The sequence below is a fragment of the Larus michahellis genome, chromosome 7, assembly GCF_964199755.1.
Source record: "Larus michahellis chromosome 7, bLarMic1.1, whole genome shotgun sequence".
In the NCBI taxonomy this organism is placed as follows: Eukaryota; Metazoa; Chordata; class Aves; order Charadriiformes; family Laridae; genus Larus; species Larus michahellis.
In genome coordinates this window covers 36,586,419-36,599,220 of record NC_133902.1, presented here as the reverse complement: position 1 = coordinate 36,599,220, position 12,802 = coordinate 36,586,419, and the positions used below count along the sequence as shown (strand labels likewise).

Genomic DNA, 12,802 nt, shown 5'->3' with positions numbered 1-12,802 from the left:
CGTACTGCCTATTAGCTTGGCATGAGAGTCCAAATAAACCCATGGTCAAGTACTTCTGGTGGGTGCGACTATTCAGAATGAAAACTCCAGTATCTGATCTTCCACATACAAGGTACAGGAATTCATACTGGAATTCACGCTGACCACAGGATTTCAAGGAACCACAGTTACCATGCATTTATGAATAATTGATTCCCTCTGCCTTCCTCCCCACCTCCCCCAGACCTAAAGCTCAATATTTTGTGTTGCTGCTTAGGATTCCACAATAACATTCGGTAGTTTTCGTGGACCTTCATGTTAGGTTTTATCCTTGGAAAGCAAAAAAGATTTCAAATTGCTGTGTTGATTTAAGTCCATACAGTCAGTTCACAAACCTGCCTGTCTTGAGTTCTCTTAAGAATGTCTCTAATTAGGACTACATCAGCCTCTAAATTAGTTGCTGTCATGTTTTCCAAATGGTTAACAGCCAAGTGTTAATTCTGTATTACTGCTTTTAGAGCTGTGTCCTGACTAGACGCCATGTACTTTAAACAGGCCTCAGGAATAATATGCCATTGATAAGATACTCAAATGTATCAATATACGTAACATTAAACATTTAGAAGTCTGAACTCTTGCTGCGTTAGTCACTGAACAAGCTTAAAATAAATGATGGTTCTACCTCAAAGCTTTTGCTGATAGGGCCAGTCTGGTTTGAAGAACAGAATAGTACTCTGAAGATTGAGGTCACAGGATATAACTGCTGTATATCTTGCCTTGTCTGAAATTGGCTTATTTATTGTATGACTTGTCTATCACTTTGTGATATACCTTGGTATATATTAAATTGAAGAAGAACTGATGCTTTGGAGGTCTATGGAAACAGAATCTTGTTTAGATTTGGGCTAACCAGTGTTGATTTTCAGTTCCTTTGCTTTGATCCCACCAATTTCCAAAGCTCTTTTTATCCCTTTTGTGAAATTATCAGCTGTCCACGATTCTAAGTTTGCTGTGTCAGGGTGGAGTGTTATTTGTCTGGTACGTATCTGATCTACATGGAACTGTTGATGGATCTGTTGGCAACAGAATAGACGTGATTTTGGGTGTAAGTTTGGGGAACACATTCCTCAAGAACTTTTGTCTCTTAAATCTTTCCTAACGACAATTAATATAAGTTAGTCAGAGTTCAGGCCATTCTTCCTTATCACTTGCAGAATATCAGGAATTTTATATTTTTAAAAAATCCTGGAATGGTATCTGACACCTGCAGGTGATTTTAAATAATAGTATCCTAGCTACCCACCTCTATAGAGGGTTCTGGTAGTAAGCTTTGAAAAGAATATGGTGAATTTTCTTTATGTTGAAGTAATAGAGCTAGCCATTTGGGTATTACAATAACAAGGACTGTATAATGAACTCGGCTGCCTTCTTCAGGATGCATCTCTCTGTTTCTGCACAGCACGTGCCATGATAATAGCTCTGGCATGAAATGCATGGACACACACTTACCTTTCCAAAAAAACTGCAAATTACATATATATTCACCTTGTCTGTTGGAGGCCTGACCAAAGTGGCATTTTCAGCTTAAGTTGATAGCTTTTATAACAGTCCACACATCTTACTCAAATCCTGCAGAAATGAAGGTTGTTTTTACATTTGTCTAGCACTATGCAGTCACTTAGAACTTTGTCAGATGAAGTATTTGGGCCAAAATATTACACGCCCTATGTTTGACTTACTTAGAAAATTTTCGCAAGAAAATTAAAACTAGCCAGAAAATATTTTTGTTAACTTTATTTTAGAAACTGGATTTTTGTTCTTTAAACAGAAGATGTACTTGTCCATGTGCTTTAAGGCAGATAATTGATGGGACTCTGAAAGCAACTGTGCAGGGAGACTGTATGTGAACTAATGGTTTGGAAAGGGTGAGGGCCAAGCAAAGATGGTTCTGATGAGGGCTCAGGACCAGATATTTGCTGGTCTGCTTGTCTCTCAGACCTGCTTTTGAAGTCAGCTGGGAATTCTGCTTTGAAAATGCTATGTAAGACTAAGAACTCTGAAATATCAGATCCTAAATGTTATGAAATTAAACATACAGAACTAGAATATGCATTGTATCTAAATTTCTCTATCTTTAGGTCCATATTTGAAAAAAAAAATAAAATAGAGGATACCTTTAGACTCCATGCTGTGAAAGAATTTTGAATGTAAATGTTTTTCTTGTGGGCTTTTTTAATGTTAAACCTTCATGAAGATTGCTTTTTAGACTTGAGTTTGAAGACTTATTCTTGTCAATGCCTTCTTCAGCACAGTGAAATACTAAATTAACTGCTCATTTAAGAAGTACTCAACTGAAAAGGCTGCAGTTCCTGCTGGACAAAATGGTTAGAGACTATATTCATACATGCAAATGGATGAATTAAGATAATTTTAATAATCTTAATTTTGCTATTAACAGTGTAACTGAGGCCCTTTTAACTTGTAAGGGCTTCATTTTGCCATCACTGTGATGTTTAAAAAAGCTGCACCAAAGAGCATGGGTATTACAGTTGTAAGTTAGCTAGCTGTATGTCTCTTATTGTACAAATATATTTTAAATTGTGTGTAAATTGAGGCTTTTCAGTCAAACGAGGTGAATGTAAGATGTACTTAGATGCAATTACAGTGCAGTAATTATATCCCAGAGCATCCACCCTTTTTATAAAGACAATATTTTTGCAGCAGAAGATTGTGTTACTCTTGAATTGCTCCATTGTCTATCAAAATGCTCAAATTCAACAACTCTGTGGGTGTACTCAAACATAGGCTCAGCTTCAGCTCTGTTGAGAAGTCCGTTCCTTCACATTCTCACTGAATTTCTGAGGTCTTACAGTTGAAACTGCCAAATTTACTGTTTCTGATTGATAGTGGGTACTTGTATAGTAGATAAAACTACAATGAGCTTCATTAGTATACAAGATGTTTATGTCAGAGGACTAACAGAGAATAATAGAAATGGTCTTCTGTAGAGCTTCTTTGCCTGCTTTTTCTTTGAACTGGTGAGCTTGCTTCGCTGAGGGGAGCTCAATATAGCACTGAGCACCAAGGGAGCTTCTGGTGGCACACTGCCTCTCTTCCTGCTGCTCTGCAAGGACTGGAATCATTTCTAAGAGTCTAACCTGTGATTTCTAGCCTCCTAACCTGGCCAAACAGCTTTGTCATGAAGGCTTAGAGCCTGGAAAGATGTCCTTTAAAGGTTTTTCTGTTTGTTTTCTTGAGAAGCCATAATTCTTCTGCCATCTTTCCTTGTTCTCCACTATTGCCTCTAGTGTCTCTACTTTGGAGCTTTCCTGGTTAGAAGGGTTAGACTGATGTCTTTCCAGTTGCGTTTGCTTTTTATCGGAGTCCCTAATAGCAGAAATGCAAGTGTTTAGTTTTGTCTCTGAACTCTGTAGCTTGCAGCTTTCAGAAAGAGCAGAAGAGCTATCATTCCTCAGGCCTGGAATTCGGTACCACGTTGACTCACGTTTGGAAGCCTGTTTTGCAGGTGAAATGAATTGAACTATTGAAACTTAATTACTAGGGTGTGTGTGGGGAAAAACATAAAACTTAATTTTCAGAGGAACAATTAGTTTATTTCTCTGCATTTCTTCAGAGTTAACATCGTGTTTGTTATTGGTTGGGGACAGTGGATTTACATAAAGCAAGGTTACAATGTATCAAAGTCCTTTTCCATCGAGATAATTTTCTAATCCTGATTATGCAAGTTATATTTTGTTCTGAATTAAGATTTGTTTTAATATGTGAACTGCAAAAGCATGAAAAACTTTTAAGCAGTCTTTACTAGTACGTAAAGAACGAAAAGTCAGTTCAGGAGAACTCTGAGAGGCAATTGTAGCACTCAAAAAATATTTTGCATCTTGCATCTATTTTGTACATTCCATATACGTAGGAATAGTATTGGCATGTTAGTTTTACAGTGGGGACAAAATGCATGCTGTTTTAAAAGTCTGTGTTGAATTCTTATTAGCAGAATTTACTCACTTTGTTTTAATACTTTATGAAACATTAAGTGACAATTTCAGTCATGTGGTATACAGTAGGAAATGTATGGGATGTCTTAAAAAAAAAAAAGCTCAGTTTAGATATGACTTTAGATATGACTCAGTGAATTGAAGAATTGAGCAGAGGTTTACTTTCTTTGCTTAGGAATGGATTTCCAGTAGTTTTCATTTGGGTCCTGTCACTTGGGTCCCAGACTCTTGTCCCTAAAAGCTTCTGTTGGAGTCAGGCGCTCATGCTGTAGTACTGTAAGACTTGTGAAAATGAGATGCCTTCTTTTGACAGCTTTATGATCCAGTTTAAAACAAATTACTTTTAAACATGGAGAGTCAGGGAACAAAATAGCAAGAGAAATGGGAGAGTAAAAATAGTCCCTCTGCCTGAACTTATGTCAAGTTTCTGGAATGCAACTGAAACCTGAGACGCTGTGGGATGTAGTGGAAGGAGGGCTGAGCAAATGTTCAAAAGCTGTAAAGGTGTGGTCTGGCTGGTACTGAAGGCATTTATCAGCTGCCGTAATAACTGGGGAAGTTTAAAAATTCTCCTTTGAAGTGGAGAAGTTGGCTTCACAGCGAGCCTTGTATCTACCTTGTGCGCTTGTTGGCCAGGACAGCATCCTCCTGCAGTTTTGTGTTTTTGTTCTGTGTGTTTTGCTCCCTGTCAGGTGAACAAGGAAAGGGATGATGGCGGGATGATTTGGGGATTTCAGTGTGATTTCCAAGGAGGTGGGTCTGTGAGTGGTGGTGGATTTAAACTGGCCCAGTGCATTCTTTTTTTTTTTTTTTTTTTTTTTTTTTTTTTTTTTTTTTGTAGGGTAACTGCTGCTAGCTTAGCTTCTGAGCTGGTTTAACACAGGATCAATCAAGTGCCAGTGCTGGAACAAATAAGAGGGCTGAAGACAGAATTGTGGCAGGGCTGACCTAGTTCAATTTAAGCAGTTGTGAAGCTGTAGCCTAAAGGAAAGGAACTATTTTACCTGAAGCCACTTCTAAAATACACTTTGGAAATTCACCATAGGATTATTAAAAATGGAAATAGTAGGAGAGAATGGATTGAATCTGGAAAGTCTAAAGTGAAGGCTGCTTAGAAGATGTTAATGCTGCTTATGTTAATAATACATGGATTCCTTACTCATGTAGACATCAACAATGTTCTTCTACATCTTACAAATAAGATACCAATGCAACATAAGAAATTTCAGGAATTATATTTGAAGTCATGTGGACAGGATTGCTTGTTAAAGCTCTGTTTTTATTTAATTGCAAGTTGCTGTGTTATTTTCTTCTTTTGCTAAAATTAGCCTTTTCTTTTTGTGAAAAAGCAATTTCAAAGGTAGGAAACTACATAGAAAACAAAAAACCAGAATCTGCTTTTGAATTAGAGGAAAGAATAAGGAAAAAAGGGTGATGATTTTTGTCTTCCCATAGACCTGTATTTTAGTACTTTTATGTTAGACCTTCAGTGAAATAGGGCTTGAATATCTCTGGCTAGTGAATTGGCATGCTCACTCAATGACTCCTATTCTTAAAGCTCATTGTAGTATAATCATAAAAATATTTACAAGGAAGATTGTATAGCACAAGAAATAGAAAGTACTGAAGATAAAATAGGAGCTACAGGCTTGTTGGAAAAAGTATTCTGCAATATTGAAATCATGTAGTTAAGTTCAGATCAAGGCGATCTGTCAGTTATCTAGTCAGACTTACTCTCTGTAGGTATTTTTATTTTTGAGCTTTTTCAGAAAAAAATGTATTTTTTATCTAGATTATATCCACCTTTCACTACCCCTGTTAGACGCTTCTGCCTGCTCCGGGTGGTAGATTTCTGAGGCTTGGTGTTACCAGAAGAGATTTGGAAAATGTTCCTTTTTGTTGCCCGTTAAATCCCTGTTTTGATAGTCTCAGAAGCATTTTGAAATGTACGTTTATGTAGACAGGCAATTCTTTAACTGATGCTGCGGTAAGGAAGCTCTTTTAGAAGTATAAGGAATTGATCATGGAATAGCTTTGTCTGCTGTTTGTCCAGTAACTGTGTAACCCGTTGGAGAAGGTGTCTCTGCATGTATAGGGAGTTTCAACTTGTTTCTTCCTTGGCACAGCTTGGGGTTCTGGCTCTTCTCTAGTTAAAACAGCTGTCATTTTGACTCTGAAGATCTTCCAAGTCAATGTCTGTAGAAGAATTGTATAGCCCTCTGTAAAGGCAACAGAGCTTTGAGTAGAACAGAGTATTGGTATTTCAGGATGGTGGAAATACCATACAGTAGCAGGACTCTGTAATTGAGCATAAAACAGAGTCTTGTGGGTGAATATTATAAACTTGGTCTCAGTAAGATTTCTTCAGCCTGATTTGTAAAGAGTAAAATCTGAGCATTGGCTTTCTGGATCATTGTGGCGTAGATTAATTCTTGCTCCTGAAATTCAGTATGGCCAATAGCTTGTCCAGTGGCAAGTCACATCTGTAAGAACATGTTCTCAGATCCTTACCATGTGCATGTTTCTAGCTGTTAGTTAAGAACAGCTACAACAGTGTATTGATTTTGGGCAGTACTTTAATACCGGAGCCTTTGAATCATAAATATAGAATATGGCTCATCTTGTAAAATGATATTGTCATTCCTACTTTAAGGTTTAGGGTGTGGGATCTGGAATTTGTGCATGTGACAGTGAAAGAACATTCCCTTACACTGAATCAAATTTGGGTTCTTCCTTGATTTTCCAGAACCTATATTAATATAGTAATAATAACACACATTGTAAACCAATAGTGCTTTCTTGGGAATCTCAAGAGAATACATGATTCATAACCTTCAGCTACAGGGTATGTTAAATTTGGGATAAGTAATCCATAGGCTGATTCACAAGTGGTAAGCTGGCATAGGCTTCTTGGGGAGCAGAGCTTTTTATTTTCTGTGGAAGGAAGCCTTGTGCTTAGCAGAAGCTGGGATTTAAAATTCCTTTACGTGTGAGTTGTTACTGTGGCTCCCTTAGCTTGTGATCATAACCAGCGAAAATGTCTTCTGGCTGAATGCAAAATATACGGAGGGGACCAGTAAAAGATCTTAAACCACACTGCGCAGTAATCCTTTCCTCCTGTGTCTTTGAAGTCTTTATTTACTTTTGATCTCTTCTTAGAAGGGTAGTGGTGAAAGGGAAAGCAAATACCTTTAATATAATAAATGAGGTACCATATTGCAGCATAGATCAAGCCAGGTTTGTGATTTATGGCAGTTCAGGTTTTTGTATGTGGATGAGACACAAGCGAATGACAGAAGTGAAAAAGCGAATGACAAAAGTGAAAAAGCAAATGAGTTTTCGTAACTTCTGTGAATGTCATTTGGAGAAGTGAAAACTACCAGTTTGTACATTAATTAACAGAAAGTTGTTGGTCATCACTGGGGATGGAGAGGCTGTATATATAAACTGCAAATCATCTGGCTAGTGCTGTCCTTTGTGTACCTTGTAATAAAATGTGTCTCTAATGTGTAAGAGCAAAAGAGTCTTTAGTCTCGTGAAGATGCTAGCCAGTCTTGTGAAGATGCCATCGCTGGACTTGTATTCTCCTTGGTTTTTTCCCTAGGTTCAGATACTGGCTTTGTGGCTTCTTTTATTTCCACCTTCTCTTGAAGATGATACTTTAAGGGTCCTCAAAGAGGAAAGGCTTATGTTGTAGAAAGTAGCAGGCTTCTTCTGGAAAATAAGGCATAGCAAATGTAGTGAAGACATGAATAAAATTAGGAAACAATTTTCATATTCAAACACAACTGAATCTATTTCTGAGTCTCTACGATGAGAAATTACTGGTAAAATCTAGTGAATCTTTCCAGTAGTTTACTCTTGTTTGGTGGGTTTTTAGACTCTTTATTCCTTGTTAGCTTCTTTTTTGACATGAGTAGATAACTCTTTGGTGTTGGTAAATGTCCTTTCTAAAAATAGACTGGGAGCAGAAAAGTACTCAGTGGCTCTTGACTCAGGCTCATGGTAGATCAGTGGGAAATGATTCTGTCTGCTCTAATGGGGTTTGGCTCAACCTCCTGTCATTGTGCATTAGCCAAGTCTCAACTACTACCATACAGGAATTCTCCAAAGAAGAAATGTTTTCTTTTCTTTTTAATTGAAACAATTTCCACAATTTTTGCAGGGTGTTTCTGTCATCCTTTGATAAGTAAATCTTAGTTGCTGTACATCTGAAATAAGAGTTTGCAGGATCAGTGTTTATGCTTTTGGAAGTTGTGTTTATTAATGTCAAAAGATGTTAAAGAAGTCACTTGAATGAGAACTTGAAGAATCAGGCCAGTCTCTGACAACTTCACGGAAAGGAGAGGAACTGGTTTAGTTAGATATTTTCAATTAGGCTGTTCAGGAATTGGCAGGTACGCCTTGATAGAGAAAAATTCCGTGTTCTTCTAATTGTTCAGCGGAAGATGCTTCTAACATGTATGGGAAGAAACTGGGATGTTAGATATGTGAACTTTGAGAAGGGAAGAAAATTTGGCAACTTTATAATTCGTTGGACTTGGAAACAAAATGGGTTTGAACATAATAATTGGAATTTCAGAATACCATTTCCGCACTACCTTGAAAGTAAAAGTATATACTCTCTGAAAAATGGAAAAAGTAATGCTTTTCTTAGTATATGTTAACTCTGATGATCTGTGCTTGGCTTAACATTTTTCTCATCTGTTTTATAGGTTTTGTAAAAGACACCGGATTAAGTCAAATTCAAACGTTCCATGTGTCCCGAAAGACTTGTTGATGATGTCAGAATTAGTTCTTCCACAGTTCATCTTTAGTCTTATTCAGCACTTACGAGAGGGGTATAATGAGCCTGGTATGTTTTAAATTTGCATGTATCTAGCATATCATACCATGCTGCTATCTCTTGCTTTGCAGTCTCTGAAGACACAGTACATGAATGCTATCTATAGTTTATATCATAGAATTTTGTGCATCTTTTCCTAACAAAGTTACTTCCTGACTAGGCAGTTTGATTTTATTCTTTGCTGAAGAGCTTCTTAAATATGTTTTAAGGGTTACCTGTCATTGAGATGAGCTCTTCCAGAAACTGAAATCAGGATTAATTTGAAGCTTGTACATGGGAATTTTAGAGCATTATGAATATGTAAATAAATTTCCTTTGTGGTAGTCATAGCTGTTCTGCCTTGTGAAGGTCTTGGCCAAATTACATTACATTTACACCAAAAATTCTTGTTATATGGTTTTCAGCTCTCGATCTGCCATCAGAGAAAGACCTTCATAAAATCCTCCAGGTTTTGGAGCCTCATGTTTCCTTTCTAGAAGACTTGACCAAAATGGGAGGAGCAATGCGATCAGTTCTTACCCAGGTTTTGACTAGCCAACAGTTCTACAAAGATCTTAGCTCTGGTACGTTTGTGTTCTTTTTAATAATTAAATTTTCAAATGATGAACAATAAGTTCATACTTACAAGTTTTATAAGGGCATAAGTTTTGTTTATCACTTCAGTTGATCACTGAAGTGGTATAATACCACTTCAGAAAAATGCATGTTTTTAAGGATATTTTATTGTTGCTGATAGTAGGGGGGTGGGCTTGAGGAGCAACTAGAAACGTTTGTTATTAAGACCTGTAAGAGAGAACCTCTTGTCTTCTGTGTCCCAGATAACTGTATAAAGGTACATCATTTCAAAGGAGTTTTCATAATAAATCCATTCTCTTTAAAGTGAAGTGAAGTGAACACGGTAGCTTAGTACTTCCAAATAAGGCATATCAAGCTTACTCAAAGTGGAATATCTCAAACTTATTTTGGTATCTGCTCTCTCAGAGGTTACTGGAGGAGACCTGAACAGCAAAAGGCCGTTGTCTGTCCTGCACTTCTGTGCAAAGCCTTTTTTTTTTTTTATGTGTCTTAAAAACAACCGTCCCTACTCTGCCAATTATTCCTTCCATCCTGCACCAAATCACAATGAATCTGAAAGTGTTGGACAGTCACTTTTAACCCCAAACCACCTAGTATAAATTCACTCCATCTTATTTTCTCGTGATTAGAAAGTGTCTCTTTGAGTCCTTTGCATACCTCCTTTGCATAGGTATGAAACAAATAGTAATTTCTGTCGATTCAAGTTGCCATAAGTGGCTTAGGCAGCAGCTAGCTGAAGAACAGGCAATCTCTAAATCTTTATTTGAAAGGAGAAACTCTTAGGAAAGCTGCCTCAGGGACAGTTGTCTTTATTCTGTTTCCTTCCTTTTTCTCCCCCATTTAATAATACTTGAATGGGAGAAATTTAATGACTTTTCTTTTCCTATATGCGATGGATTTCCTGAGACAGAATCGTGGAGAGGGAATGGGAAGTAAGGCATTCTTCTCTGGACTCTTGGAATGGAGAATATATGTGTCTGAGTAGGTACAGTTTCAGGGTAGGGAAAGCAAAGAAAGGGATTTTAGAGCAAAACCTGCCCTTATGACTTTGAACGCAAAAGTGCACAGCTGAAAAGATGCTGTCATCTTTTTCATGTTTTCTTTTCCTTAAGCACTTGACACACGTTACTTATATACCGAGCATGCAGTGTGACTTTGCTTCATCCAACAGTTGAAACGGTGGTATCTTTATGAATAGTATCTGTTAATTGCAGCTGTCAAAACTTGAACTTTGAAAGAAAAATTCCAACTATTGGAATTTATATATGGCATATTACCATTACAGTTTTTTTATTGCTTTATTTTTTTCCCATTGGAAATCGTAGGTCCCTGTCCTTTCTGTCCAAAGCCAACTGTTTTGAAATATCAAAACAAATCCCTTTTTTGCTGTAATGGTGGCAGTGCTGGTAAAATAGAAATGAAGTACATAATTTAGAAGAAAACACTGTGTTGGAGGGGAAAAACCGAGAAGGTTTCAGGTCTTTTGGATTTCAGTTCATCAACTGGAAAAACTTTTTAGCTTCTACATCTCATAATTGTACAGCTTATTAAAACATTGTGGACCATTTTTTAGATTGCTTTTATAGAATATGAAGTATGTGAAGCAAGTAGCCGTTGTTGTACTTTAATGCTGTTTTATGTATGTATTCAAGGTGTTGGAGAGAATGCATGTGCAAAGAAAAGTCATGAAAAGTACCTCATTGCTTTGAAAGGCTCTGGACTGGCATTTCCTGAGGATAAAATTGCATGTGGTATGCAGGAACAAGGAGCTGGAACTAGCACATTAGCAGTTCAAGGTTTGTGTAGAAAAATATTTTAAGAGAAGACTTGATTATTGCTGTTTTTTATATAAACTGTTATTTTAGTTTATTTAAAAAAACCAATGAATGTTAATGAAACTTAAGGACTTACCTCTTATTTAGTGCACCACCAAATCACAGGACTCATTTTAATTCTATCAACATGCTAAACATATTAACTTTTTGTTGCTAATATGCTAAGCATCATTTTCCAGTCATAGCATTAGTGGAATTTGAGTAGGCAAGATGAAATTGCTCGTAGTGGAATTTTGTCACTGCAACTAAGTTAAGCCACCTATTCTTACAAAAGTGCTGTGGATTTTTTTTTTTTAATCACTGAAGGCTGTCAGAGTTTTTTGCAATTTCTGAAAGAACATGTCCCCGTTAACTCAGTATGCTGAAGTTCTGCAATGGAACTTGCAAATCCCTGGTTTTGTATTGCTTGGAAATCTTCCTCCAACTTCTCAGTCCACTGCTGTGTATCTTTTAAAGGAAGCTAATGTAGTGTTTCATTTCATACTGGCTCATTAAATATCGTAAAATATTGTCTTTTCAGTATGAGACTTACAAAAGGAATCTCTGAATTTTTTTATTTCAAAAGGTTTAGCAGGTGCTACGGCAGCATCAGGACAAGGGGATTCTTCAGATGAGGTGAGACTGTTTTTTAAAGACTATAATGAACTGCAACAGAATATTAAATGGAGAGAATGCTTGCAGCCAAATCCCACAAACCTTAACTCTTCTATCTACCACATACTCTCCCCATTTTAATAATTGAAATAATGGAGATATAAAGGAATAGATCTCATACCTTTGATTTACTAAGGACCTCTTGAAAAATCCTTATTTTTGCTAATACTATTTCAATTTATTTGTGTATGTAATGTAGAAGAAACTTGTGTAGGTAGTTCAAAAGTCATTATCAAGTAAATTTGGCTTGATTAAAGCAAACTTAAAGCTTGTGATGCTGTGAATGGTGTTAGTAATTTTCGGTACTTGAGAATCCAGCTGAACTGGTGATAGCAGCAGTGAGAATTTCTCTGTAGATAAATTCCCATGTGTAGACTTGACCTTACTTACCAAACATTGAGTGGGAGTACAAAGGAGGGAATCTCCTTTCAGATTGAGCTATAATAAGTAAGTGGAATTTAATGAGGAAAGTTAAAAATCAATTCATTTTTTTGCCTTGCTATTTGAAACTCAATTTCAGCTAGTAAGCCTTAGCAGCCATTCTGGTAAGGTATTTTAACAAACTCTAAATAATGTATAATTTTTCATAGGATTTCTGTTTACATCGAATTCTATGTGAACAAGTGTTCAAGTAAAAACAATTGTTCATGTATATCTAAAACAGTTGTATGACACGTTTGTCTCTGTCACGAGCACAACAGCATCTGTTACACTTTCAGCAGTGCTATTTATAATTTGGCATTTTTCGAAGTATTGCTTGTTGTTTTTTCACCATCGCTTGACAAACAAACAGACAAAAAACCCCAACCCAAACCACAGAAGACTGCTGACAGTATCACTTTTAAGGCCCATGAAAGAAGGTAATTCAAGTTAATGTTAGTAACTTCAAGTATTATTTT

General features: G+C 36.7%; 1 protein-coding gene across 5 annotated transcripts in view; it reads left to right on the top strand.

Moving 5' to 3' along the window:
- Positions 1-12,802, top strand: part of UBR3 (ubiquitin protein ligase E3 component n-recognin 3) — a 114,127-nt gene that overhangs the window by 5,530 nt on the left and 95,795 nt on the right. For 3 of the 5 annotated variants that reach the window (XM_074596308.1, XM_074596306.1, XM_074596309.1), the window contains exons 2-5: positions 8,708-8,847; positions 9,243-9,401; positions 11,067-11,210; positions 11,815-11,864. In XM_074596308.1, coding sequence (XP_074452409.1) covers positions 8,708-8,847; positions 9,243-9,401; positions 11,067-11,210; positions 11,815-11,864 — 493 coding nt within the window. Of the gene's footprint in view, positions 1-8,707; positions 8,848-9,242; positions 9,402-11,066; positions 11,217-11,814; positions 11,865-12,802 lie in introns of all 5 variants that reach the window. The other 2 variants (XM_074596307.1, XM_074596311.1) reach the window with 2 other exon arrangements.